This window comes from Suricata suricatta, chromosome 11, assembly GCF_006229205.1.
Source record: "Suricata suricatta isolate VVHF042 chromosome 11, meerkat_22Aug2017_6uvM2_HiC, whole genome shotgun sequence".
Lineage (NCBI taxonomy): Eukaryota > Metazoa > Chordata > Mammalia > Carnivora > Herpestidae > Suricata > Suricata suricatta.
In genome coordinates, this window is record NC_043710.1 from 7616192 (window position 1) to 7641850 (window position 25659).

General features: G+C 57.5%; 1 protein-coding gene and 1 long non-coding RNA gene across 11 annotated transcripts in view; one reads left to right on the plus strand and one right to left on the minus strand.

The window, feature by feature from the left end:
* Window positions 1–292: 292 nt before the first annotated feature.
* Window positions 293–25659, minus strand: part of MARK2 (microtubule affinity regulating kinase 2) — a 56909-nt gene continuing 31542 nt past the window's right edge. The window contains exons 1-19 of one of the 10 annotated variants that reach the window (XM_029915057.1): window positions 20758–21141; window positions 15556–15735; window positions 15273–15326; window positions 12253–12301; window positions 11866–11931; window positions 11713–11783; window positions 11430–11486; window positions 10488–10724; window positions 9176–9295; window positions 8970–9069; window positions 8778–8890; window positions 7763–7895; window positions 7321–7499; window positions 7031–7128; window positions 5855–6016; window positions 4951–5208; window positions 3940–3966; window positions 1709–1753; window positions 293–1064 (exon numbers count right to left, since the gene is read on the minus strand). In XM_029915057.1, coding sequence (XP_029770917.1) covers window positions 704–1064; window positions 1709–1753; window positions 3940–3966; window positions 4951–5208; window positions 5855–6016; window positions 7031–7128; window positions 7321–7499; window positions 7763–7895; window positions 8778–8890; window positions 8970–9069; window positions 9176–9295; window positions 10488–10724; window positions 11430–11486; window positions 11713–11783; window positions 11866–11931; window positions 12253–12301; window positions 15273–15326; window positions 15556–15690 — 2265 coding nt within the window. In that variant the 5' untranslated portion in view covers window positions 15691–15735; window positions 20758–21141 and the 3' untranslated portion in view covers window positions 293–703. Of the gene's footprint in view, window positions 1065–1708; window positions 1754–3939; window positions 3967–4950; window positions 5209–5854; window positions 6017–7030; window positions 7129–7320; window positions 7500–7762; window positions 7896–8777; window positions 8891–8969; window positions 9070–9175; window positions 9296–10487; window positions 10725–11429; window positions 11487–11712; window positions 11784–11865; window positions 11932–12252; window positions 12302–15272; window positions 15327–15555; window positions 15736–16513; window positions 16757–20757; window positions 21142–25659 lie in introns of those variants that run through there. The other 9 variants (XM_029915051.1, XM_029915047.1, XM_029915052.1 and 6 more) reach the window with 9 other exon arrangements.
* On the plus strand, window positions 20041–25395 carry LOC115272040. The gene is made up of 2 exons (XR_003900214.1): window positions 20041–20296; window positions 23135–25395. It is a non-coding gene; the product is annotated as an uncharacterized LOC115272040 (long non-coding RNA).

Consider the following 25659-nt stretch of genomic DNA (forward strand, 5'->3'; position numbering starts at 1 on the left):
GCCGGCCCCCCGACCCCCACCCCCACGCCCAGGCTGCGCAGCGCCCCGCCCCCGGCCCCCCGGGGCCCGGCCGTCCGGGCCTCCAGCCCTGGGGCCTGGGGTCAGGGGAAGGCCACCTCTGGTGGTTTGCATGGAGGGGAAGGAGGGAAGGAGAGGGGAGAAGCCCTAAGAGGGCCTGGCGGAGGGCCTGACAGGGAACTCCACCACTCTTGCCTGAGAGTGTTCCAGCCCTGAGCCACCCTCCCGGGAAACCCCACAGATCCAGTCTCGACTGTCCCGATGGGGCAGGGAGGAAAGGTGGCCGCTGGGATTTTTTTTTTCTTTTTTCTTTTTGGTAATAAAAAATTTCTTGGTTTAGGCGAAATACTCTGTGCAACCGCAGTACCGAGGGGGAGCCCTGCCCCCCCCACCCCTCCCTCCCCTTCCTTGGCCTCCTGTGGGGGAGAGGGGGGAGGGGGGGAGACTTTCTGGGCAGGGGCAAATGTTGGGGGGAAAGAACCATCTCCCGTCTCCCCCCCAAACATGGAAGAAAAAAACAAAACAAAACAAAAAACCCCAACCAAGAAGGGCGGGAGGGGAGAAGCGCCAGCAGGGGGAGACACACCGATCCGTCTCTGCAGTCTCGCCCAGGTGGGTCGGAGCCCGGCCCCAGCAGCTAAGTCCAGCTGGCCCGCCTCCGTCGCCCCCCACTCCCGGCAGCCTGTTAAAGCTTGAGCTCGTTGGCTATTTTGGAGGCAATGTTTTTGAAGGCCATGGAGGTGCCCGATATCCGCTTAAACCGCACGCCGTTGAGCGAGAGCCGCGGCAGTTTGCACACCTCCATCTCCCACTGCACGAAGTTCTCGTGGCCCGGCGTGCCGTGCATGCACAGCAGCATGTACTTCTCGTGCAGCTCGCTCTGACAGCTGTTCGCGTCCAGCACCTTGCGGATCTCCCGCATCATCTCGTTGGGCTCCATGGAGCTCGTGGTCTTCATGCTCCACGTGAAGCGGAGGGAGCGCGGCTTGGCCTCCCGGAACTCCTCCTTCTCTTTGTCGGTGCCTCCGCCGCCCACCACGTGAGGTCTGCGGAGAGGGCAGAGGCGGGGGAGGGGGTGTCAGGCCCGGGCCGAGGCACCCTACCCACGGGAGTGCCACCCTGGCAGACGGGGCCCGGAGATGAGAGAGGAGAGCGAGAGGGTGGCCCAGAGGCGACAATGCTGTTAGAGCTAGGAGCCGCAGACCTGTGGGGGGGGGCGGGGGTGTGGAAGGGGAAGCAGAGGGAGGGCGAGAGGGAGAGGGGTGGGCGGTTTTGGCACCTCCATCTCTCAGGGAGGGCTGAGAAGGTGAGAAGCCAGGTCCCGGCAGGGGTAAGGGGGACAGTCCCATGCTTTCCTCAGAGGAGGGGGGGTCGGGGAGAGAAGGGGAGCGCGTGAGGCCAGCCCTGAGCGGTTCACACACTGGACAGATAGCAGCGGCGGAGGCACAGAAGGGTGAGCTGGACGGTGGGGAGGAATCTGTAGCCCCCAGCCGCCCAGCCTGGGGCTCCTGCTTCCAGAATACATCAGCTGGGGCATGGGGGATCCTCTGAGCAAAGGGAGGCCCCAAGAGAGCAGGGCCAGGCAGGGCCACCGGAGGAGGAGCCAGGTGGCAGAAGGAAGAGGAGCAGGAGGCCCATGGCAAGCCTCCGACAGCCTGGGCAGGGCCGGTGCTGGCTCCCGCCCTCTCACCTGAGCGTCTCCACTCGGTCTTTGCTTTCAGGTTCATTCAGGTTCCTCAAAAAACAGAGCGAGGGAGAGTTTAGTGCTGGGACCTCTCGCTCCTTCCACTGCCTCAGACCCAGGTAAGGGTGGGTCTGGCTGCGGAGGCGCCACTGGTAGGTGAGCTGGCCGAGCCCGGAGGCTACTCGCCCATCACCTGGCAGGCCAGCTCGGCTCTGCAGCCCCTCACACTGGTGGCTCGACTGTCCCTTGCAGGCAGGGCACCCAGCACATGGGGCCTGTCCCCCACCCCATGCTCCTGGAGCTCTGTGCTGGGGAGGAGGAGCCTCCACTCCAGCAGGGAGGAGGGTGTGGATGTGCAGGCGCACGCATGGAGCACAAGCCACAGCAGGAGGCAGCTCCCTCGCCAGCCCACAGCCAGCGCCTCGCGCTGCGAATGGGTCTTCGCCATCAGCCTACCTAGGCCCCAGAGCCCTGGTCCTCTAGAAGGGAAGGGGCTGGGCCGGGGTGAGTGGGTGAGTGGGTGAGTGAGAGTGAGTGAGTGAGAGAGTGTGTGTGTGTGTGTGTTGGGAGGCGGGGGAGGGCGGATAGACAAAAGCCTCTCTCAGGAGACTCAAGGGGCCAAGAGCTGGAACGGCTTTGCGCAGGCCTGGGGATGGGTGCCTGGGGAAGGGGCGGGAGAGAAGGGCCCCCGAGGCCGGCTGTGGACAAGCCCGCCTCCTCCATTCTTCTGTAACTCCCCTGCCTGCCAGGCTGCCAGGCCATCTGCTTGGACAGAAGGGAGGACAGAGGGCAGGGCAGGGCCAGCACCTTGAGAGGGTGGGTGGGGAAGAGGTCTGGCCCCGCTGAGCGGCTTCTCCAGCTCCTGGCGGGAAGATGGGCGCCTGGAGCTGGGATATTGGGGACTGCAGAGGCGGGCAGGGACGTGAGGAGGATGAGAGAGAGAGAGAGAGAGAGAGCAGCAGCGGCACATGGAAAAGGAACACAAAGACACAACAGACACACGAATGCACACAAGCGTACCGCGAGCAGGGAGCCCGGGCTATGCAGGAAGGAGGCTGCTGCTCTCCCAGCCCCACCTGGTTCTTGCCCTGTGGGTGGAGGCGCCCTTTCCCTGGGGCCTGTGAGTCAACAGCTAGCCATGCAGTGAAGAGCTGGGTGGGGAGCAGTGGGTGGAAAGGGGAAAGCCTAAAGACCCTGTCTTGGTCATTAGTCAGCTGGGTGACCAACATGCCTGCCAGGTGCCCTGGCCCTCAGCACAGGGCCTGGGCTGACAGCCTTGGGGAACCAGTGCTCCCAACCCAGCCCTTGGGTCTTCAGCTTGGTATCTGGCCCACCCGGGCCTCCAGAGAGGATGCGGACAGGGCCAGAGGGTGGCACAGCCAGGATCCAGTCTAGGAAGGGAGATGCCTGAGTGTGTGTGTGTATATGTGGGGGGGATCTCCCACTGTTTTGCCAGGACTATGGGGTAGATGGCTCCCGCCCTCGAACATTCTGGCCCTTGGCCTGGCTCTCTGGAAGCCATAGTCCCTATCAGGAGAACACGGCCCAGAGGAGAGGTAGCTTGATTCATCCAGATACTGCTGGAGGCAGGAGGTGTGCTGGGTGGTGGTGGTGGTGGTGGTGGGGCTAGTTCTACAGGAGCTGCCAGAAGAGGGTGCTAGGGTGCTGTGCCCACTAGTGAGGCAAAGGCTCCTTGGGCCTAGAAGCATCAGACTGAAGCCTTGGGACCCTGGTGTGCCTGCAGGACTTCCAAAGTCCTGCTATCCACAGGACAGGGGCAAGAGGTCACACAGCCCTGAAGTTCAGGGGACCGGAGAAGGAAGAGACCAGGAGACCCAGAATGAGATACCATCCCAGATGCACTTGCAACCGTTATGGAGCTTCTTCACAGCGCATGCACAGACAAGGGGAAGGGCCAGGAAAGGAACCCGATGCTTGTGACCGAAACCCAAACCTGGGGTGGGGGCGAGGAGACAATCTTAAAGGGAGAATTCCCTGAGAAGACCCCCCTTGCCTGTGGACAGGCTCCTCCTTTTCAAAGCCATCTGCCTTGAGTGGCCACCCAGTCAGAGGCAGTCTTCATCCCTTTAAGATGGCAGAGAGAGGGCCACACAGACGTGGTTAGCAGATGGAAGAGGGAGCAAGAGCCAGAAAAGGGGAGTTAATGACGGAGGCAGGACACAGGACACAGACACACACGCGCACACACACACACACGCAGCGGGCTGAACGCCTACCTTCTGGCAAACCTGAAAGACAGATTTCTAAAAAAACAAACAAAAAAAAAGACAAAATAAAAAAAGAAATAAAAAAAAACCAACAAGACAGTATGTGGATAAGCAGGTGGGGGGTGGGCTTTACAGGTTCAACGGTCACCCCATTTGTGGAAGAGCCGCTCAGCGAGACTAGAGTCCTAGACACGGGGACCTGCGCCCGCCCCGCCCCGCCGCCCCGCATCCCAGGGCTGGAGAGGGGCACGGTTTCTACTGCGGCTGAGCGGACTGACGGGCAGCAAGCCTGCTCTCCCCAAGCCCACCGTTGCTTCTGGAGCTACCTTGAGGTGGGAGAGCAAACGGAGGGGCTGGAGACAGGCAGCACCCTGCCAGGCAGGACTGCCGGCTGCACTTTAAGAATCTGGGGTGGCTGGGGGCCGGGTGTGCGAAACCTCACGAAGTGAACCCCCAGCCTGCTCGCCGCTTCAAAGCATCAGTGCGCCGGGCTGCGAGGGAGGCGGCCACCCCGGCCCCCACCAGCTATCTCATTTGTGGCCCCGGTCCTGACGAGCCCGGGGCAGACGGAACGGACTTAACTAGCTGAGTGGGGGGAAAGGAGGTCAGAGGGGGTGAGACGGAGGACCCGGAAACACTCTCCTTGCTGGCCCAGCCTGGCCCAGGCCTCATGACTTTGCAGCTGCGTCACCAAATATAAGTTTCCATGGGAACCCAGGAGAGAAGAGGGGGGCTTTTATTTTAGCATCTGAGTTCACACTCTCCTAGAGAGGAGGCGGCATTGGCCATCTGCTCTCGGGGCCAGAGAACGAGGGGTGTGTACAGGAGTTGGGGAGAGCCTGAGAAGGATGGCCGGCTCTGGGATCATGAGGTGCTGACAAAGACCCCATCTCTTAGGCTTCTTAAGGCCTCTTCTAACCCCAGGACCCAAGCCTTGTGCTAAGAGCCCCCCTCCCCACCCCCCAGGCAGGTAGGGAGACCTGGCCTCATTCTCTCTGCCACCCTAAGCCCCCTACTCACCTGCGTACAAACTTGGAAGTGAATTTGCTAAAGATGCTCCCCGAGGCCCCCCGCCGGCCCTGGCTGTTGCCAGAGGGAGAGGCTGGGGTCACACCGTAGGGCAAATTCTGCTGGTCCCGCACCTGCCGGAGCTGCCCAGCGTGGAAGGTGCTTCGACTGGACACACCCCGGGGGAAATTAGTTCGGTCTGGGGCTCCACCACTGCTGCTGATGTTGTGGGCGGAGGGGGAGGCGACAGGGACACGCTGGGGGGCCGTGCTGTGGGAAGAGAGGTGGGGGCAGGGGAAATGCATCAGGGCACGAGCACGCCATCACCAGCGAGCACCTGTGGCACCCTGGGGCGGGAACAGGGGAGGGGGATGCTGGGGCAGAGGCAGCCATCACGGAGGACACAGAAGGAAGGGGTGTGACCACTGAGGACACCAGAAAGGAGGACATCTGGGTGGAGGTGGAAGGAGACGGTCTCGGGGAGGAAGGGAGGCGAGGGAGGATACGTGTGTGGAGAGCAGAACAGGCTGGACAGAAGTGGCTCCTTGGGAGCTGGGCACACTGGAGCCTCAAGGGGACAATGTTGACCAACCCTCAAGGATTGAGTCCCTTTGATGCTGACTGTCCCTGGGGTCCTAAGGAAGTCCAGGAAGGCTCAGAACAAAAAGGCTTCCTTCTAGAGCCTCGGGACGGCTTCTTGCATATCTGTTCTGAGAGGGAGAACTGGAGGAAAAGAGGGGCATTAAGCTATTTTTTTTTGTTCCCTCTACTTCCTGACTGCAGGGGACAGAGCCACTGCTTGTGGCTAAGATACCAAGAACAGAGTGGGACCCCCGGGGAGGGGGAAGAACTTGTTGGGGGGGCGGGAGGGGCAGGCTGAGGGCACCAGGTGCGCCAGCTGCCCCAGCACACTTGCCTGGGCCGCGGCACCTCACAGTTACTGTCCGTGGGGGGCAGCCCAGTGGCTTTGTTGGGGTGCACGGAGGCCGACATGGATTTCTGGTGCTGGCGGGGCCGGGCCGCAGAGACTGCGGCGGAAGCAGAAGCCGTGGAGGCCCGGGACCCTGGCATGGTTAGGCTAGGAGACAAAAGCAGCGAAGAGGCCTGGGTTAGGGGTGGGGTGGGGCGGGAGGCTCAGGTGAGGAAGCAAGGGCAGGGCAGGAGGGGCCAGAGCTGGGGAGCCTCGGCAGGATGCAGGGCAGGTCTGGGGAGCAGCAACAGGACTCAAGTCAGAGACAGGGGAGGCGGGGCTGGGGAGCGGAGCACCGGGTGAGGAAAGTGAGGCTGGCCAAAACCCGGGGGAGGAAACCAAAAGTGCAGAAAAGCCGATGGGAGGGAACGGCCTCCGGGTTGCACTGGTCCCCTGGGAAGTCTAAGAACAAGGATGTTTTGTCAACAGAAAGCAGGGTGTTGGGGAATTTTCATTAAGCTTAGAAGAGGAGGAGCCAAGAATGCAATACACCAAGAGATGCTGACGGTCAAGGCTACGGAAGCTCTGTTCTCCCGGGCCCAGCTGGGTCCCTCTCAGCGTGGATCTCTCCCTTCTGCCCTGAGCCGGGGCCATCAGAACAGAGCCTCAGGCACTGGAGCCTAGAGGAGAGCAGTGGCCGAGCCGAGGCTGCAATCAAGAAGCAAGAAGGCAGGGGCGCCTGGCTGGCCCAGTCACAAGAGTGTGCAACTCTCGATCTTGGGGCCGTGAGTTCGAGCCCCATACTGGGTGCAAACGCTTCTTAGATAAATAAATAAATAAATAAGTAAATAGGCAAGCAAGTTAGCTAAATAACTTAAAAAAAAAAAGAAAATAAAAAAAAGAAAGAAGCCCTCAAATCAGGCAAGAATGGAGCCGAGAGGACCATGGTGCCTCACTTGGTGTGCCCGCTGCAAGCATCAGTCACAGGAGCACAGGGGACAGAGACTTGGGTGGGGCATGGGGAGAGGCGGGGAGGAGGTGCTGGTGCGTGGACAAGCTGGACTGGACAGAGCCAGGACGGAAGTCCAGGGAGCGGGGAGGGGAGGGGTGCTGCTGAGAGACGTCACCGCTGTGAAATGGCTCTTGGTGGGGGCATGGGAGGCAGGGCCTGGGTCCGCTCACCTGTCTTTGCCATTCTGGATGGAGGCCTGGCCGAGGCTGGCCCTCTCCAAAAGGGGGGAATTCCTGCTTCGATTTGTGCTGGTCGAGAGGACGCTGTTCTGTGGGAAACAGAGGGCAGAGCTGTACCACAGGGAATCCAGGTGTTCTGTCCACAGAACTGGCTTCGGGAAAAGAAAGGATTTGGCTTCTCTCAGGAGCTGGGGTGGGGAGATGGGGTGGGAGTGGCTTCGTACAGTAAGCAAACACAGCCCCGGGGGCGATGTCAGGGAGGCAGCCGGAGGGAGGCTCACCGTGGAGGGGGTGGGGGTGGTCTTCTTCCTCTCCAGGCCGGGCAGGGGGCTGGCGGGCACTTTGGCTGTGCTGCTGGCCTTCCGCCCTGACTCCCGCTCCTCCTCAGGCCGCTTATTTTCTGCGTTGTTACTCTGAGTCTTCTTAGAGTAGGAATTAGACGTGGGAATGGCAGGACCAGCTGCTGGGCCAGAGGGAACGGGTGAGGGTGAGGGGCTCTCGGAGGGCCGGCCGCGCACACAGTGCTCCCCCGCACGCGTGCCAGCAGCCGGGCACGCCCCACTTCACAGAGCTCGAGCCAGGTGAAGGGACTTGCCCAAGGCCACGCTTCTAAGATGTGGCTGAACTGGGACTGAGACTCAGCAGTGTCATCCCAAGCCCCCAGAACCCGTGTCCTTTCAGGAGAGGGGTGAGTCGGCCACATGCAGCCCCCCAAGCACTCACCCTGGTCACTGAAGCGCCGCTGCTTGGGGTTGGCTGAGACGCTCCGCTGTACCTTGTGGGAGGGGGAAGGGGCGTTGCTGTTGGTCAGATCGGCTGAAGGCCGGGGCTTCAAGGTGATGGTGTCACCCTCCAGCTGCAAGCAGAGAAAAAGGAGGGTGGCAAAAGTGCAGAGATGCGTACAGACGGACCCCCTTACCCTCCGCCCTGTCTGACACAGGTCCTTCCCAGACTCCCCCGGGACATGCTCCTGCAGAACCCACGTTCGCCTAAATGTTTCTGGAGACACACAGGCCCCCACACAGCTCCTGACAAACAGAGCCAAAGACTCCCGGCCCCCAGCACACAGGAGAGGGATACACATGCCCGGAAGGACGCATATTCAGACGCCGAGACCACACCCTCCTGCTCCCAACTAGACAGTCCCCTGACCAGGCGAGGCCAGGAGGACACGCGGGGACATGCAGATGGAGCGCAAGACCACCCTCCCACACACAGTGTGGACTCACACCCAGACATGGTTACCCAGACGGGCACAAGAACAAACACGGAGCCTCCAGATGAACAGACGGGAGGACGGACACACAGGTGCACAGATACAGCCAGACGCCGGCGACTCAAGAAAGGCACGGCGACCCACACCCCTGAACACGCAGAGACAGACACTTCCAGACGCGGGGGGACACAAATACGGAGAAATGGACACGAAGATTTCTCCACCAACAAAAGACTGGTCCAGCCGGACGGACCTAGACCCAGTCTGAGCAACACAGACACAGCCACATCCACACGCCCATGTGGGAGACTGGCCCCAGGCCGAGCCCCACCAGCTGTCCGAGTCCTTCACTGACAGAAAGCAAAGGCCAGAGAGCTTTACTCGCCGAGCTGAGGTTTAACATCCGTCAGCAGAGCGCGCGCCGACCCAGAGAGGAGCTTCTGCCCTCAACGGGTGCTAGAAGCACGGGGTTGCCAGGGACACCGGAGCTGGCCGGCAGCGAACAGGGCGGGGGACACACACCTCAGAGCTCTTGTAGCCCAGGAGCAGGTAGGTGGCCATCACCTCGTTGTACCTCTGGCCCACCAGCGAGTCCTGGATCTCTTCCCGTGTGTAACCCATGGACACCATCAATTCTGCACAGGGGGGACTCACAGTTAAGGCTGGTCCCGAGTACCAGGGAGCTGCGCCACTGCACACACAGCAGAGCCTCACCTGTCCGCCGGGGGTCCTTGTAGTCAGGGAGTGGCTCCACGTAAGGCTTCAGTTCATCATCTTCGTGACCCACATTCATCCACCGATCTTTCATGATTTGCTGGGGGAGCAACGGGAAGCATTGAGGGCAGGGAGTGGGGAGACTCAGCTCGGAGGTGTCCCAAAGAACCCAGGCTTTCCAGTCAGCTGGGCTCCTGGCTGCTCACCTCTAAAGTGCCTCTCTTGCTGGGGTTGAGAATGAGAAACTTCTTAAGGAGGTTTTCACAGTCCGTGGACATGTAGAACGGAATGCGGTATTTTCCCCTCAGTACGCGCTCCCGTAGCTCCTACAGTAGGAGAGAAATTTATTTTATTTATTTTTTTTAAAAAGTTTTTAATGTTTTATTTATTTTTGAGAAAGAGAGAAAGAGACAGACAGGGGAGGAGCAGAGAGAGAGAGAGAGAGAGAGACACAGAATCAGAAGCAGGCTCCAGGCTCTGAGCTGTCAGCACAGAGCCCGACGCGGGGTTTGGACCCATCAACTGCAAGATCATGACCTGAGCTAAAGTCAGATGCTTAACTGACTGAGCCACTCAAGCACCCAAGAGATTTATTATCTTTTTTAAGTAACCTCTATGTCCAACATGGGGCCTGAACTCACGACCCTGAGATCAAGAGTCTCCTGCTCTACCGACTGAGCCAACCAGGTGCCCCAGCAGGAGAAAACTTTAAATCACCCCAAGGCCAAGGGAAGAAACTTAATTTCCAGGCTTCTGAGAGCTTAAGATTGACCAGACAGATATACGTGAAAAACGGTAGGAGACAGAGAGCTAGAGACAAGGCACCTCACCAGAGTGGCAGTGAGGTCAAATACCCTGTGCCCATTAGCCTGACCAGCCCGAGGCCTTGCCATCCCAAGTGACTGGAAAGGGTGAACGGACACATGACCTAATCTATCCCATCCCTAAAGGAAAGAATTGAGGCCATTACACTGGGTGCAGAAGACTCAGTGTCTGCTGCCATGCCTTTACCCAGGCCTCCTCCGAAGTTGTGGTTTGGGAAAAGTGTAGAGGTGGCAAAGGTGAGAGGTCGGGGTAAGACCAAAGGCTGAGGACGGAAAGGAGAAGCAATAAAAATGACCTAAGCCTGGGGCGCCTGGCTGGTTCAGTCAGTGGAGCACGTGACTCTTGATCTCGGGGTTGGGAGTTTGAGCCCCATGTTCAGTGTACAGATTACTTAAAATAAAATCTTTTGGGGCTCCTGAGTGGCTCAGTCGGTTAAGCGTCTGACTTCGGTTCAGGTCATTATCTTGCAGTTTGTGGGTTCAAGTCCTGCATCAGGCTCTGTGCTGACAGCTGGCTCAGAGTCTGGAGCCTGTCTTCGGATTCTGTGTCTCTCTCTCTGACCATCCCCTGCTCAAGCTGTCTCCCTTTCCCTCTCAAAAATAAATAAAACATTAAAATAAATAAATAAATAAAATCTTTTCTTCCTCTTTTTTTTTTTTTTTTTTAAAGATCTACGCCTGTGCTTCACTCCACCTTGAGGTTCTGTCCATCAAAAGGCAGGGACCCGCTGACCAGTGTGTACAGGATGACTCCCAGGCTCCACACATCCACCTCGGGTCCATCGTATTTTTTGCCCTGGAAGAGCTCTGGGGCCGCGTAAGGCGGGCTGCCACAGAAGGTATCCAGCTTGTTCCCAAAGGTGAATTCATTGCTGAAGCCAAAGTCTGCAATCTTGATGTTCATATCAGCATCCAAGAGCAGGTTTTCTGCCTGGGAGGTAAGATGGGAGATGTCAGGACCGAGCGGACCACAGTAAGGCATTGAACAGGAAGGAGCTGCGGGGGATGGGAGCACAAACAGGAAGTCATCCTCAGTCTCAAAACTTTCTCCACCAACTCCAGGCCAGGCCTTCAGTCAGTGTGAAGGGGCTGGCCCAGAGGGGGTGGCGCAGGCCACCCCTCACACAGGCAGCCATGGGAGCACGCGGGGATCTGAGGGCTCAGAGACGCTGTGCCAGGCTTCCGCCACGTCAGGCTTGGGTTAATCGTGGTCATGTCTGTCTGCCAGCACTTGGGGGCCAGGCGCCTCCGAGGGAGTCCACACTCTACCGTCTCAGGGAGAGAGCTGAGTGGGCGCACGCCTGCAAAGCAGTCGTGGGGCAGTGGCGGGACAGCCAGCCGCTGGGCTGCCGGAAGGGACATCGGAGCCCGAGGCTCTCCTACGGCACCTGGCAGCCCTGGAAGGGGACGTGCCCAGCGAGGAGGCGGCAGAGACCCTCTGTTCGCTGGCTGGATGGCATCGAAGTCCAGTCGTAAGGCCGCTCTGAGAAGCAGCTCTAGTGGCTTCCTCACCATCTCCAAACCATTAAAGGCTGGAGTTTCCTTGAACTCTCAGGGGCTGATGGTTAGGTCACTGTTGGCAGACGGTGAACAACCCAAACCCAACTCTGGGACAGTAGACGACGGCACGCCTTACCTTTAAGTCTCTATGAACAATAAACTTCTGGTGACAGTACTGCACAGCAGACACTATCTGAAAGGAAGGAAGAAGGGTTAGGCCAGGGGCACCCTGGGGTGGGATGGTGGACCCGTGATCCGGTGACATAGTTCCAAGCTGCCACATAGATGAGCAGAGTCCGAAGGACCCTCCACAGGCCACTTAGAGACAGGCAGTTCCTCCTTGTAGGCCGAACCCCAAAGGGCAGAGGCTGGGCCCACACTCCGCCAAGCGACCCACACCCACCTGGACCCACACCCACCTGGCGGAATTTGGCTCGAGCCTCTTTTTCCTTCATCCTGCCGTGAGCCACCAGGTAATCAAACACCTCTCCTGCAAGACACAGGGGCGGGGTCTAGGTCGGAGCTTACGGGGCGGGGGCGGGGCACATGGGAAGAGGCTGCTCCGCACCTACCTCCGCTGGCGTACTCCATGACAAGGTAGAGAGTTTTTTCAGTCTCGATCACTTCAAATAACTTAACTGCAAAGGAAAGGGCCAAGCCGTGAGTCAGAGCAGGAGTAGGGGCCACACACTGAGCCCTAACGTGAACAGGGGCATCCTGGAGATGAAAGCCCCCCCTCCCCCACCCCTGCCATCAGAGCAAGCTCCTTTCACAGCAGCCATGCTACTAAGAAGAGCCCGGGTGCCAGAGGCAGGGCTGGATTTTGAGCTGGGCATCCCCGGAGGCCAGCCTCCAAGACTCACTCCTGACCCAGAAAGTACCGCCTCGGGGAGGGATAAAGGCTGGGAAGCCGAGCTGAGGTGTGGGGGAAGACGGAAAGAATGGCATCGGGCTCTCACCTATGTTGGGGTGATTCAAAACCTTCATTATTCTTACTTCGCGGAATAGCTGGAAAAGAAAATACCAGGGGGTCATGCTTGCTTAACTTGCTCCCCTCAGGTCCCCTCCAAACAGAGCCATGGCTTGGCTTCTTCTCCCAAGAGAGAAAACAGGCAAAGGAAAGAAATGGGGCCACCGTCCTGGTCACCCAGGCCCGTCCCTGATGGCTGAGAAGCAGGTGAAGGGGAATGAAGGCGGACGCATCAGCAGGAGGAAAGCTGGCCTCTTACGACTCGCACCTTCGGGTTCAGCCTCTGGATAAACCAGCCATGTGTCCTCTGTTGCAGTCTCCCCAAATCCAACCCTCCAAAGAGCAGACGGGTTTGGCTGGGCGCCTCTGAAGGAGGGAGTGTGAGCCCGTGTGCATGAATATTCAGAACCAGGGCTGCTGCTAAAGTTCAGTGACAAGACAGACTCTAGCTTGGTCCAAGTGAGGGGCAGGGATTTGAGGCGGGGGCCCCCAGCATCTTCTGGTTTACAGAAGTCAGAGGGCTCCGCACTGTGGGCAGGCCCTTCTCTCCTGGGCCTCTGGGGCGGTGGTAGAAGCAGCTGCTCCTATATATAGCCGATGCCAATTTTAATCAAACCCACCTCCACACACTCACGCTCTCTTTGTGAAACAAAATCAGGGACTCCAAGCCATGTATTTCCATAAAGAAAGATGACAGAACCGAACCCCATCCCCTCTGCGGGGGCCAGAGAACTGGAGGTGGGGTTTTGGTAACTTCTAGGCCTCACCATTTGCACAAAGAGCAGAAGTAGTTGTTTATATTTTGTTGTGTTTTGTTTTGCTTGGGGAGGGGAGGGGAGGAGAGGTCTGGAGCCCTAATTCAGGATATAGTTCATGGAATAAAGTGAACACGTTTTTTTCCCCCTCTAACGAGGTCCGAGAGCTTTTCTGAGCGGAAAAGAAAGAGACAGGCTTTCCAGTCTTCAGGAATCTGATTCTGAACTTGGCTCCCTTTTCTTGTTAGAGCCCAGGTTTCTCTTGCTTTCTTCCCTGGTGCAGCAGTTGTCTGGAATGAAGAAGTGAAAAGTCCTGGATGCCACCTCGGGGGGCGCGGGGGGCAGTAAACTACACTGAAATGGGGCTGGAGGCAGCTGCCTGGGTTCTTCCCCGGAGGACACCCGCTTGGCCTGGAAGGGGCATTCTCTGTGAGAACGTGGAATTTTCTGGGCTCAGCTGAGAACCCTGAGGGGGCTAGATTCTTCCATGTTGTCCTTTCTATGGATCACTGCTGGGATCAGATTTAAGCAGTGTGATTCGGCCAGAATCAGACTGGCCTTGGTAACAGAGTGTGTTAAAAGGCTTTTAAAATGGCTACATTTGGGGTGCCTGGGTGGCTCAGTCAATTAAGCGTCCGACTTTGGCTCAGGTCATGATCTCACGGTTCGTGGGTTCGAACCCCACATCAGGCTCTGTGCTGACAGCTGGCTCAGAGCTGAAGCCTGTCTTCGGATTCTGTGTCTCCCTCTCTCCGACCCTCCCCTGCTCATGCAGTCTCTCTCTCTCAAAAATAAACATAAAACATTTTTTAAAAATTAAAAAAAAATAAAGGAAATGGCTACATTTGTCTGGTATCGGTGCCCTCCAGCCAGTCAGGAAGGGGCAAGGGGGAAAAAAGCCTTGGTACAGGACGGCCAGCCGGCTCGGGCAGTTGCCATACGACGGGCTGGACCGCACTGAGCCGGCTTCTACTCTGGAGGCTGAGCCGGTACGTCAGAGTAGCCCTCTCTCCCTTCCTTCCGGAGAGCTCTAAGCAGGAAAGCCCTGGTGATAACAACCATGTTTCCTCTGAACCAGAGGACACTGAGGGGATCCCAGGGCTAACGAAACATAGGAAACACCTTGGTTTTGGCCGCCAGCGTGTCCAGGAACCTCCACCTCCACCTGCAATTCCGGGAGTGCCTCTCTCAACACCAGCCCCCAACCCCAGGTCCTCAGCTTCTCAAGCTCACTGGAGTTGACTGTTAGCATGAGGTTGTGCCCTCTCTTAAATAACAGCGCAGCGCTCATGACAGGAAAATTTCAGCCTACCTCGTGACAGAAAGCACTAGGTGACTCTAGATCAGGAAACCTGAGCCGGGGTCAGCGTCAGTGTGGGGGCACAAGGAAATCGGACTGACCTAAACAGGGGCAGCCTTCTGGGAGCCAGATGGGAGGTTTCCTCCTTCCCCTAACTGCTGGGGCGCCGCATGGGAGGAGAGGGCAGAGAGTTTCCAGGTCTCTGTCAACCTGTCCCATTCTGCAAATCAAAGCCTCCTTTTCATGTTCCTATCGGCTCTTCAGAGTTTCCCGACCAGGCTGGGTAGGTGTTCCCACCTGGAGGACTCCCCGGATCAGCTAAGACTGACCTCAGTTTCCCACCATAAGTAAAGGAGGGAAGAAAAAGTTCAACCTCACCTAGCAGACACTACATGTGAATGAGTTCGTGACTTTTAGCCAAGAGGAATCTAGGAGTGAGAAGGCAAGCTGGGGCCCCCTGTCCTTAACCTGCACAAACTGTCAGGAGCTTGAAACTGGAGTTGAGCTTCTAAAAACCCAGTTTTCTATACTCATCCCCTAACATGCTGCCGGGACAGATTCTGGTGGCAGGCTCCCAGCCTCCTCTTAGCCCTGCACTTCTAGAGCCACTAGGTCTTGGAAACACTAAACGCATGTTTCTAGTAATGGCCAGGAACATGTGTTTTTGCATAGGGCCACAGGCCAGAAGATAACACGATCCTGGGGATCAGGAAGTAGGTCAGCAAAAGGTAGGCCAAATGGCAGGGAAGGGCAGAAAGACTTCTAAAGAGCCAAGGGTCTGTGGCCAGGGAGCCCCACAGGCAGCAGAGCCAGGGAGCAGTGTGGACAGCAAAAAGACCAGAGATTTTAAAACTGGGGACTCAAGGGTGAGGGGGGCGCGGCCCACATGGGCTCAGTAGATCACTGACCCCTGATGAGAGTCTTAGAAAGGTACAGAAGGTGCTGTATGCTTACTTTCTGGAGGCTGGAGGAGTTCAGTTGAGTCTTGTCAATGATCTTCACAGCTACCTGCACATGAGACAAAAAGCCCGAGATTCCCTCTCTAAACAGGGGAGACCCAGGACTTGACTCTCCCGCCTCCTCTATACTTCCACCTCCTCTTACCCCATCCCCGTCAACACATCTATTTGTCCAGATTTCATTGCCAGCTGACACACAGGGGCTGGCTGTGGCAGCAGTCCCACCGCCACCTGCTGGGGGGTGCGGCCGTGCCCCACGCCCCGTCCCCGGAGCTCACCTCCTTCCCGGTCAGGATGTGCCGGGCCAGCTTCACCTTGGCGAAGTTGCCCTTGCCGATGGTTTTAAGGAGCCGGTAGTTGCCGATATGGGGCTGCTCGTCAGCAGAGGCGGCTGAGTTGCGGCCCCGCAGCATGTTGGACTTACTGCTGGGCTTGGGGTCAAGGTGTCCCAAGGTGGGCTGCAGGGCGGAAACACGCACACCTTTCAGGATGCTGCCTTCTCAGTTTCCCGTATCTTTGCCCTTTGCTCTCCGCAAAAAACCCCTAAGAGGCTGGGGCGGGGGAGGGGGATTGGGGCAGACAGCAGGCGGAGTCAGCAGGCAGGGGAAGGAGGAGGAGATGAGCGAGGGGTCTTCCCAACACCCCGTGGGGGCGGGGGTCTGGGGCTCCCAGCCCAGGGCAGGACAGGCCGCCCTTAACCCACCAGCTCGCCACGTCCTGCGGGAGAGCGCCTCCTACTGCTCGCCCGGCTGCCTCCTCCGGCCAGGAGGCTGCGCAGAGCATCACAAGAACCTCGGGCACTCCTCACCACCCAGCGCTTCGCCTTTACCTTTACCAGTTATCCCTTTACACGGATTTGCTGGCCGCCCTGTTGGGACGGAAGCGCATGAAGGCGGCCGTACCTCATGTATTCACTGATACATCCCAGCCCCGACACAATTGGAATTCTGGGGGAAGCTCACTCAGCACCTGTGCCATGAACACACCGAATGACAGGGTCTGTCCTCCTGAGACAGCCCGTAGCTCGGGTGACGGTGTGAGGATGCAGATATGACAGCCAATGGCACAGCTCCACAAACGTGACATAAAAAGGGTACCACCCAGAGGAAAACACACGAGGACTTGTGTCCCCCTTAAAGGGCTCTACCCGGAGCCACCATGTGACCCGGTGGTCCCACTCCCAGGTGCAACCCGACAGAGAAGTGGAAGCGGATGTCCACGCGAAAACTCACACACCAGTGTCTACTGGTAACAGCCCACGTTCACAACAGCCGAAGAGTGGAAACAACACCAAGGTCTGTCAGTTGGCAAACGGATGGATACATCGTGGAGTATCCCACATGGTGGAATTTTCGTTGGCAATCAAATGAAATGAAGTAGCAACACGCGCTACGACATGGACAGACCTTGAAAACATTCCACTACGTGACTAAAGCTGGTCATAGGGAACCACGTGTTGCATGATCCCATCTATGTGAAATGTGGAGAACAGGCAAATCCACAGGGACAGAAAGATCAGTCTAGGGCTGAGGAGGGTGGAGAGTTAGGGGGGACAGCTAAGCGGTACGGGGTTTCTTTCTGGGATAATGAAAATCGCCTAACGAAATGCTGACGGTGGGGATGGACACACAGCTCTGTGAATTTACTCAAAGCCACTTAACACCTTCAAAGGGTGAACTGCGGGGCGCCTGGGTGGCTCAGGTGGTTGAGTGTCCGGACTCTTGATTTCGCCTCAGATCATGATCTCTGGGTGGTGGGATTGGCCCCATGCTGGGCTCTGTGCTGAGGGTAGAGTCTCCTTAAGGTTTTCTCTCTCTCTCTCTGCCCTTTTCCCCATGAACTCTCTCAAATAAAAATAAAGATAAAAAATAAAATAAAGGTGAATTGTATGGCATGTGAATGGACGAACAAAAGGGCGGAGAGCCTGGCCTAATCTTGTTTGGAGCCCCGGTTTGCTCTCAGAGAGCACCTGATGCCCTCACTCCCACATACTGGGGCAAAGTGCCGCCAGAGCCTCGTCCCAGAACCATCCAGAGCTACCCTGGAAACTGTGCAGAGGAGAGCGGGGTGACCAGAAAAGTGTGAGTCGAAGTTCTCCCTTCCAAGGCCTCTGGGGCTGTAATGAAGCCCTTCTAAACCACAGCGGAAAGAAACGACTTGCTACCACCCATAGATCCGTCCAGGGCTTCTTGCGAGAGGCTTGCTTCCCTAATCCGATGCCTTCCAGGCAGAAAAACAAGAACACAAAGCAAATACCCTGCTACAGAAGGTTCCCCCTTCTTCCTTGCATCCTTGGAGGGCCTTTCTTCTCTTTGCATAGGAGCTGCTGGCTGATTTGGGGTAAGCTGTCAGACTCAGATCCCCAAAGCTCATAGATTTAGGTCTTTGAGGAGAAAAAAAGGTCCCATGCCTCCGGTAGATTTTGAAGGGAAAGGTTCCTGACATCTCAGCAGAGTCCCTTTTAACTGTTTTTCACCCTTCGGGGAGTGTCCTCTCGCCTGCAAGTCCTCACCAGGTCCCCATAGCCTGTGCTGTCTGCCCACTCCTGCCCACCCGTCTCTCTTGGCCTCTCTGTGCTTCAGACACCCTGTTGCTCACTTAAACCCGGTTGGTCCGCAAACAGTGCATGCTAGACCAGTAGATTTTCTTTTTCTTTTTTTTTAAATGTTTTTTTTTCTGAAAGACAGTGCAAGCGGGGGAGGGGCAGAGAGAGAGAGAGAGAAAGAGAGAGAGAGAGGGTTGGGAACAGAGGAGCCCAACAGAGACAGCAGAGAGCCCGATGTGGGTGGGGCTCGAACTCACAAACCAGGAGATCACACGACCTGAGCCAAAGTCGAACACTCAACCGACTTAGCCCCTGAGACTGGTAGATTTTCAAACATTTGCTTTCTGCCCTTCCAAAGCAGCCCTAGGGTTCACACCCCTTGAAGAGAAGGGCATTTCTCAGCCCTGCTGGTACCTGCCTTTGGCTCCATCTACCAAAGGGTGCCCTGGGCTCCATCCAGCAGGGTCCTGAAGGTCTGGGCTCCATGGCCTGCCTCTTAGCCCCATCCTCCCAGCGAGTGCCGCTAGGCTGCCTATTGCCCTCGCCGGCCTGCCTCAGAGGCTGTGACCCGGGGAAACCTTCCCTCTGCCCTGGCTCTCAGGTGGGAAAGTGTCCTTGGTAACCTCCAATTCACCTCCCAAGCTTCTTGTCACTCTCCAATTCACCTCCCGAGTTTCCTGTCACTCCCCTCTTCTGAGGAGAATACAAGGCTTTGGCAGACTCCGAGTCCTCAAAATTTGTGACAGGAATTTAGTGCAGACTTGACGATTTGGGCCCTTTGCCCCTCTGAAGCCAAATCTGGGAAGCCTACTGTGCTTCCTGACTTCTCTGCCCAGCCCGCTTGGCGTCCCTGGCTCTGGCGGCAGGGCCGTGTGGTACAACAGGACGGCATTCCCCGCAGGCCTGGCGTGCAGCTGGGCCTCAAAACATCAGTTAAACCCAAGAGGGGCCCTGCCCTCCACCTCCCTCCTTTCAGGGGTAGAGGGGTGTGGTTAAGAGTGCAAATGCCAGAGACAAACTGCCAGTGTTCAAATCCTAAATCTGCCAATCACTCAACACACGCTAATTTTATTATCATCAACACCGTCCTGAAGAGAGAGAGGAGATTATTACAAAGGGGGAAGGAGTCCACCCAAGAGAGGACCAGTGCAGGGTGATTCCACATGTCTGTGTGCGGGATGGCCCAGTGGGTGCCAAGGAGCTCTGTCCAGCAGAATGAGGCTCGGGTCCTGGCTCCCCTACTGACTGGCATTAGCTTCCTTATCTGTACAGTGGTGACAAAATATTCACAACCTCACATGAGGTGAGAGAACACACAGGAAATGCCTTATCCAGTGTTCAATGAAGAGCAACGGGTATCACTATTAGTCTGAATTCCCAAACACTGCTGTCTTTGTCAACCAGACTGCTACCCCTCAGTGGAGCCCTCCGAAGCCAGCAGTAGCCCGGCGGAGGCCAAGGCCACGGAGATGGTCTAGCCCTCTCCATGGGAATGGGGTCTGGCCTGAGCTGCGGCCACCCTCCCTGCTGGCCCTGATTGCCAGCCTGCACCAGCGCCGCCAGCCTTCACAGGAGGCAACTCAGACAGGACAGCTGTGAAGGGCTGGTTCTAAGCCGGGTATCCGGAACAGGGAGAAGGTTCTGCTTGTCCAGGACCCAGAGAAGCAGAGAACAGGGGGGCCCCGTGCTCTCTGAGCCCCTGCTATCGAATTCAGGACCGAATCACCCGACTCTCAGGACTCAGAAGAGCACAGCCGTCCTTTCCTTCCCCTTCGCCTCTTTCCTGAGACACAGCAGGGATGTGGGCCAAGGTGAGGAGGCCAGCGGAGGAAGTGAAGAAAGGAGAAAGGGAGTGGAGAAAGGAGAAAGTCTCCAGGAGAAAATGTTTCTTGGACCGAGGCCCCGTGCGAGGCGGCTGCCCCGAAGGTTGAAGGGGGAAGAGTTCGAACACCGTCCCTTCCACGGTCCTGACGAGGCCCACTCGGCTCGGACCCAGATCTCACCACCCTGTGTGTGGGAGGGGTGGGGACTGGCTGCCCTTTCGGGCCACAAAACACCCCAGGATTTGGCTAGATGCACTCTCCTCCCTCCACCTCTGTCTTCCCTGCCCACAGATACCCCCAGAGCCCCGGCCCGCGGCACGCCACAGGCAGACCCTGAAAATCGAGGAAGTCTGCAGCAAGGAAGCGGTCAGCACGGCTCTCGGGCAGCTTTCGGGAAGAACAGGGGGTGCCCTGCGGGGCGGTGTCTGGAACTGACGGCAGACCACACGGGTTGCTCAGCACACTGGGCTCAGAAACAGGACTTGAACCACTTCGGGGCTCAACGGACGGCGGAATGCAGGACCCGAGGAGAAGAGAAAAGTCTTCTATCCAGTGGGCCCTTCAACCTGGGATCTCCAAAGTCAGCCTTAGGCGTGTTGCCAGGTCCGCCCGGAAGACAGCCTCCACCCTGGAGGCCCAGCGCTGACTCAGGTAGGCAGGGCCCCTTCCCTAGCGCTGGGGGCTCCTACCAACAGTCCTCCCCGAGAAGAGCTCATGCCGTGGGGCTCAGTGTTCAGGGCTGGCCTCAAGTGTCCTGAGCCTTCCCAGGGGCTGGGAGGGGAGACAGGCAGGCACTCCTGGCCAGAGGCACAGTAAGCCTGGGCACTGCGGGAGGAAAAGGGTCCCTTGGGCACTGGCCCCGGGGGGCCACCCTGGTTCCCAGTCTTCCCTCGGTGGAGCACCAGAGCACCCTCCCTGGGCCTCTACCTGTCACCTGCCGCCTCCTCTTACCCTGGGGGGCGCCTGGAATTTGCCCCCTCTTCCTTTCCCACCCAGTGCCTTTCTCCCTGAATTTTACTACCTGTGCTAGTACCTGGCTCCACTCGACAATTCTTTAAAGGCCCTGTGCTTGGGGTGGGGGCAATCCCACAGCAGAGGAGGGGAAAACATACCCGGCTGGAGAAAGGGACAAGGACTACCAGCAACTTCCATTCAGCAGGGCCCACAGCAGAACCTGTCAGGCAGCGAGGGCAAAGTACAGAGGCCGGGGAGAGCCAGGCCCAGGGCGGGGGCTGCCGGCTCTGCCAGCAGGCGACACCTTCCACCACCTCCTCAGTGAAAAACAGTGAAGCAGCCAGGCCCGAGCGGCTCCTGCCTGGGAACCTGGACTGTGTCGCAACCGAAACCACACCACTAGCAGAGAGAGACCGGGCTTGGCAAGGAGAGCGACAGGGCCAAAAAGCCCCACGGCTTCCCACAGGCCAGGGCCTGGTGGCCAGAAAATGCACGCAGTCCCAGGACACTACACCGGGAGCAAGGTGGGAGGAAAGGGGCAGGAAGGGAACGGAAAGGAAGGGAGACAGAGAGAGAGAAAGAGGCGGGTTTAGATCAACTTCCTTCTCCCTTCCCCTCCCCCTCCCCGGAAGTGGGCTGCCCCACCCTCCCCAAGGTGCTTTGCTGGGTAGCAGCTGGGAGAGGGTGAGGAGCCGCACTCCGGCCAGGGCTGTCATAAAAGCCCTTATCTCACCTGCAGCAGGTAGGACCTGGGCAGAGGCTCCAACTGGCTGGGGAGGAGTGTGCGGGAGGAGCTGACCCAGTGAGCAGCAGGGCTGCGGCTGGACCAGCAAACCACCCACCGAGAACAAGGGGGAGGGTTACCCCAGCAAGCCAGCAGTAGCAGATGGACCTCCTGCCACTCACAAAAAGCAGTGTTTAACTTAGAAAACGCATATTCCACTTAGACGTAAAATATTTTGGACATAATTTCAGGGAGCTCTGGGACCCTGTGAAGCTCCTTTAGAGGCTGATGGTTCTAGACTAAAAACCTTTGTCACTGATACAGAATGAGACATTTAATCCTACAATTTGCCCAAAAGACGGAGAACCAGCCAAAATGTCCCTCTGAGTCCCTTTCAGCCCCAATTCTGGGAGTCCATCCCGAGGTTCCTGCCTCACTTTCAAGCAGCAGCCGCCGCCACCACCCGGGTCCCCAACCCCCACCCCCACAATACTGTTTCAAGCACTTGGAGGGCTGGGGGCAGCAGGGATGCCAGAGCCCATACCTTCCTCCTGCAAAGCCCCGCTGGCTGGGCATCTGCTAACATGGGGCTCCTGGAAAACCCCCTTGTCTGCGTTCTGGGCACACCTTTCTTCTGGCTCCTAGAGCTACTCGAATTCATTCCATCTCTCTAGTCTGGATCTTTCCCACTAAGAAACTCTTGAAAGATCTCACGCTGGTTGGCCACCAAGCCCTCTAGAGAAGGGCAAACAGAGGCTCCCCTATGCCCTCCCGGCACCTGAACACAGACCAGGGAGACCACGCTACTCAGTGTTCGCCAAACACACGCGCCCTGAACGACAGATTTGACGCTTCGGACACTGCCTTCTGTTGCCACGCATTTCCTATGTTTCTCACACCTGCAGGTAGCATCCTCAGGTTAAACATGAGAATCTAAAGCACGGGAGGTAGGAGACTTGCCCGAGGTCCCCTGGCCTCCCAGCACAGAGCTGGGACTGGAGCCCAAGGCTTTCGAGTCCATGCCACCACTAGGCTGTTTCTCATGGTCCCCTCTGTCGGCCTCTCATCAACCTTTCTCAATGCCTAATCTGTCTTATCTCCCCCCAAAGAAGGCACGTCCCTGGCTCTGCCTCCCCACGCTAGGAGGAGGGGAGAGATGCCTAGGCCAGCAGGAAAGCTGGTGTCCGGCTCAGGCCAGCTGCCACAGGGCTGTTGTTAGGGTGTCCCCGGGGCACCCACAGCACGCCCTGCTCTCACCCCTCTGAACCCTGGGCTCAGCTTGCCTGTGACCACCTGCCCCCTTCACTCGGGGGTCGAACAGGATCAAACAGCTTCATTTTTCTAGTCCATAGGGTTTTGTAATGTGACAGAGGGATTGTTTCCTCAATCCTGTTTGTGGGAAGCAGTACGGGGTTCTGTAAACTGAGGAAGTACCGACACTGACCTCACACAGAGAGGATGGGGAGAAGTGGGTATGACTGAGCTGACAAGTCACATGGCCATGGCCAGTCCCTAGTTCTTTCACTCTTCCTCCCTCACTGCACTGAGGAGCCTGCCTTGCATCCCTCAATCCTGGGCAACTGTCATTCTCAACTGCCAAGAGTCAATAAACCAGAGGAGCATTGTGGGTAAGAGGAATCTTACAAGGCTTTGGTAAGCCCTGACCCATGGAGAGGTCGGATGCATCCTCCTCACCCCCAAATTAACTGTGATGGCTCCCCTGGGGCACCCCCCCACCTTCCCATAATGCCCTGGTGTGGAAGGGAGGTGGTGCTATGTCAAACCGTCAAAAGGCTGCTCTCTCTTCCCAGCCAGGGCAGGTGCCTGCCCAATAAAGGACTCCTCAAGAGCTCACCCCTGAAGCACAAGACCAAAAGCAAGGTGGTTCATTGCCCTTTAGCTCTCTGAGCTGCAATCCTCACCCCAAGGCAGGGAGATCAGCACTGCGGCCTGGGCCAGGAGGGGGGAGGCCCGGAGGCCCGGAGGCCCCTGAGCAGCCCCGGCAGAGGCCAGTGCGCACCTGGGAAGACCAGCAGGCAAGAACTGGCCGGAGTGAGACCAGAACTGATGCGGCACTGCCAGCTCCCTCCCCTGCATGCATGGAAACCCTGTCACAAAGAGGGCGCCTACAATCTGCCTTTGCGGCCACCGGAAATGCTGGGCTTGTCCTCACTCGGGGAGACCGTCCTGAGCATCCTGAGCAACAGCAGCTTCACAAGCTTCCGGCATCCATCCCTGAGAATCTGCTCACTGGGGCCTGGTCTCGATCTCAGTCCCCAGTTACCGCTGCTGATCCTGCAAGCCTTTGTGGAGTGCCTATCTCTGGAGCCAGGGCCAGATGCAAAGTTCAGAGAGAGCTGGTTCCTGACTTCTAGAAACTTACAGGAGGGAACTGTCTAGTAGCTTCACCACAGTATCTCTGCTTAGCGAGGGGGGCGGGAGAGCATGCCAGAGCTCCGGGGGCCAGTGGGTCTGGGGTCAGAGCCCTGCCTTTGCTCCTTACTGGTTCGCTGAGCTCGACCAAGATTCCTGGACTTCTCTAGATCTCAGTTTCCTCATTTGGGACATGTGGACGCCGGCTGCACCCACTTCACAAGATTGGCACGAAGACAGAATGAAGAAACGCATGCCAGCGTGGACCACAGGGGCCAGTGTGCAGCAAGGTCTTGACATTTCCTACGATCTCCTTTTACTTTCGGGTGGAACTTGGCTTCCCCTCTCCAGAGGTCCCTCTGAGCCCTGAGAAGAGCTGTCATCTGTCATTGGCTTGACTACAAGCACCAGTGCAGTAAAGCTGGTATTGCTTCTGGAATTTAAAAAAAAAAAAAGAGTCCGGTTTCTGCCACAGCTGGGCTGCCAGGCAGAAGGAGCCTCTCCTAACAGAAAACCACCGCTGCCAAGGGGTGCAGGTGAATGAGAAGGCAGCCACGCCTCTGGCCTCCAAGTAGCCTGGAGGAGGAGGCGGAAGGTGTGCCTGCTCTTCTCTTCCTCACGGGTTCCTTAACTCCTTCCTCCCAGAAAAGGTCCAAGAAACAGCCGACATACCAGTACCACATGGTGCCAAGGGCTGGGGGAAGCTCACACTGCCAGCCTCGCACTCCATTCGGCGCCGCCCGTACCAGTAGATTCCCGTAACCATGGAGACCAGCAAGTTCCTCCATATCACAGGAGAGTCAGCCTGCCAGCAGCCCAGGGCTCCGGGGGAGGCAGGAGACAGCCTGCAGCAGGAGGTTTGGCTCATTTTACAGAGGACTGATGGAGACCAAGCAGTGCAGCCGAGGTGCCTGGGCCTCCCTCTTCCTTCCTTTCCTTTGCCTAGTAGTTTCTGTTTCTGTTCAGCACACTGGCGGGCTGTGCGTGGCACGGGGGAGAAGGCAGGCTCTCTGGAGTCACAGATCCGCAGCAGGACCCCAGCCACACCACGCTGGCTGCCGCACACTCAGAACTGCGGGGTGCAGAGCTCCACAGGTGTGCACGCACTAAAAGCAAGGCTCTGGCCATCACGTAACATCTTCTTTCATGGGGTTCAGGTCAGTAAACACTCTTGTCCCTAGGTTGACCCGAATCCTTTTGTTCAAAGAATCACCCAAACACCTTCTCAGCAGAGTGATCTCTCCCTTCTCTGGCTCCCACAGCGCCCTGTCTGTACCCATTCATCTCTTCTGACTGTGTGTCTCCATGCCTTAATCTCCTGGAGCTCTGAGAGGTCAGAGACGGTGTTTGGCTCGCTTCTGTATGCCCTCGGTGCCAGAGGGTGCCCACGTCTAGCTGGCCCATGTTGAAATCATTGAGGAATAAAAATGGTACAAGTTTTTGATCCGTACCGCCACCCTCTTGGAAGATAACACAAAGGCAGAAGGAAGATCAGAACCTCTTGCCAAAGACCCTTTTCTCCTCTTTCAAGGTAGTTGTTACCCTTTGAAGTTGTTGGTTACTGTCTGGCCTTCCCACCAGACGACGCTGTAAAGGGAAGGCCCTGGTCTGTCCTGTCCACGGCCCACAGGCACACCTCTAGCACATGGCAGGTGTATTCGGTAGGCACTGAGGAAATAAACGTGTATGAACGAATAAAGATGTGTAGAGGCATCTTCATGACGGGCTCCGGGACCCACACCAACACCTCCTATCTGTGTCCTCTGCAGACAACTTCCAAGTGGCACGAAGCCACGAGCCCCCCACCCCCAAGGACGGAGGACACCTATGGAGTGTTCTTTCCATTGACAAGCTTTCTCATGTGGTGACAAGGCCCTCAGTGCTCCTTCCTGACCCAAAACTGGAGGTAAAGGTGGTCACCAAGATGAACAGGAGATGGACTCAGAATACAGGCACAGCCAGG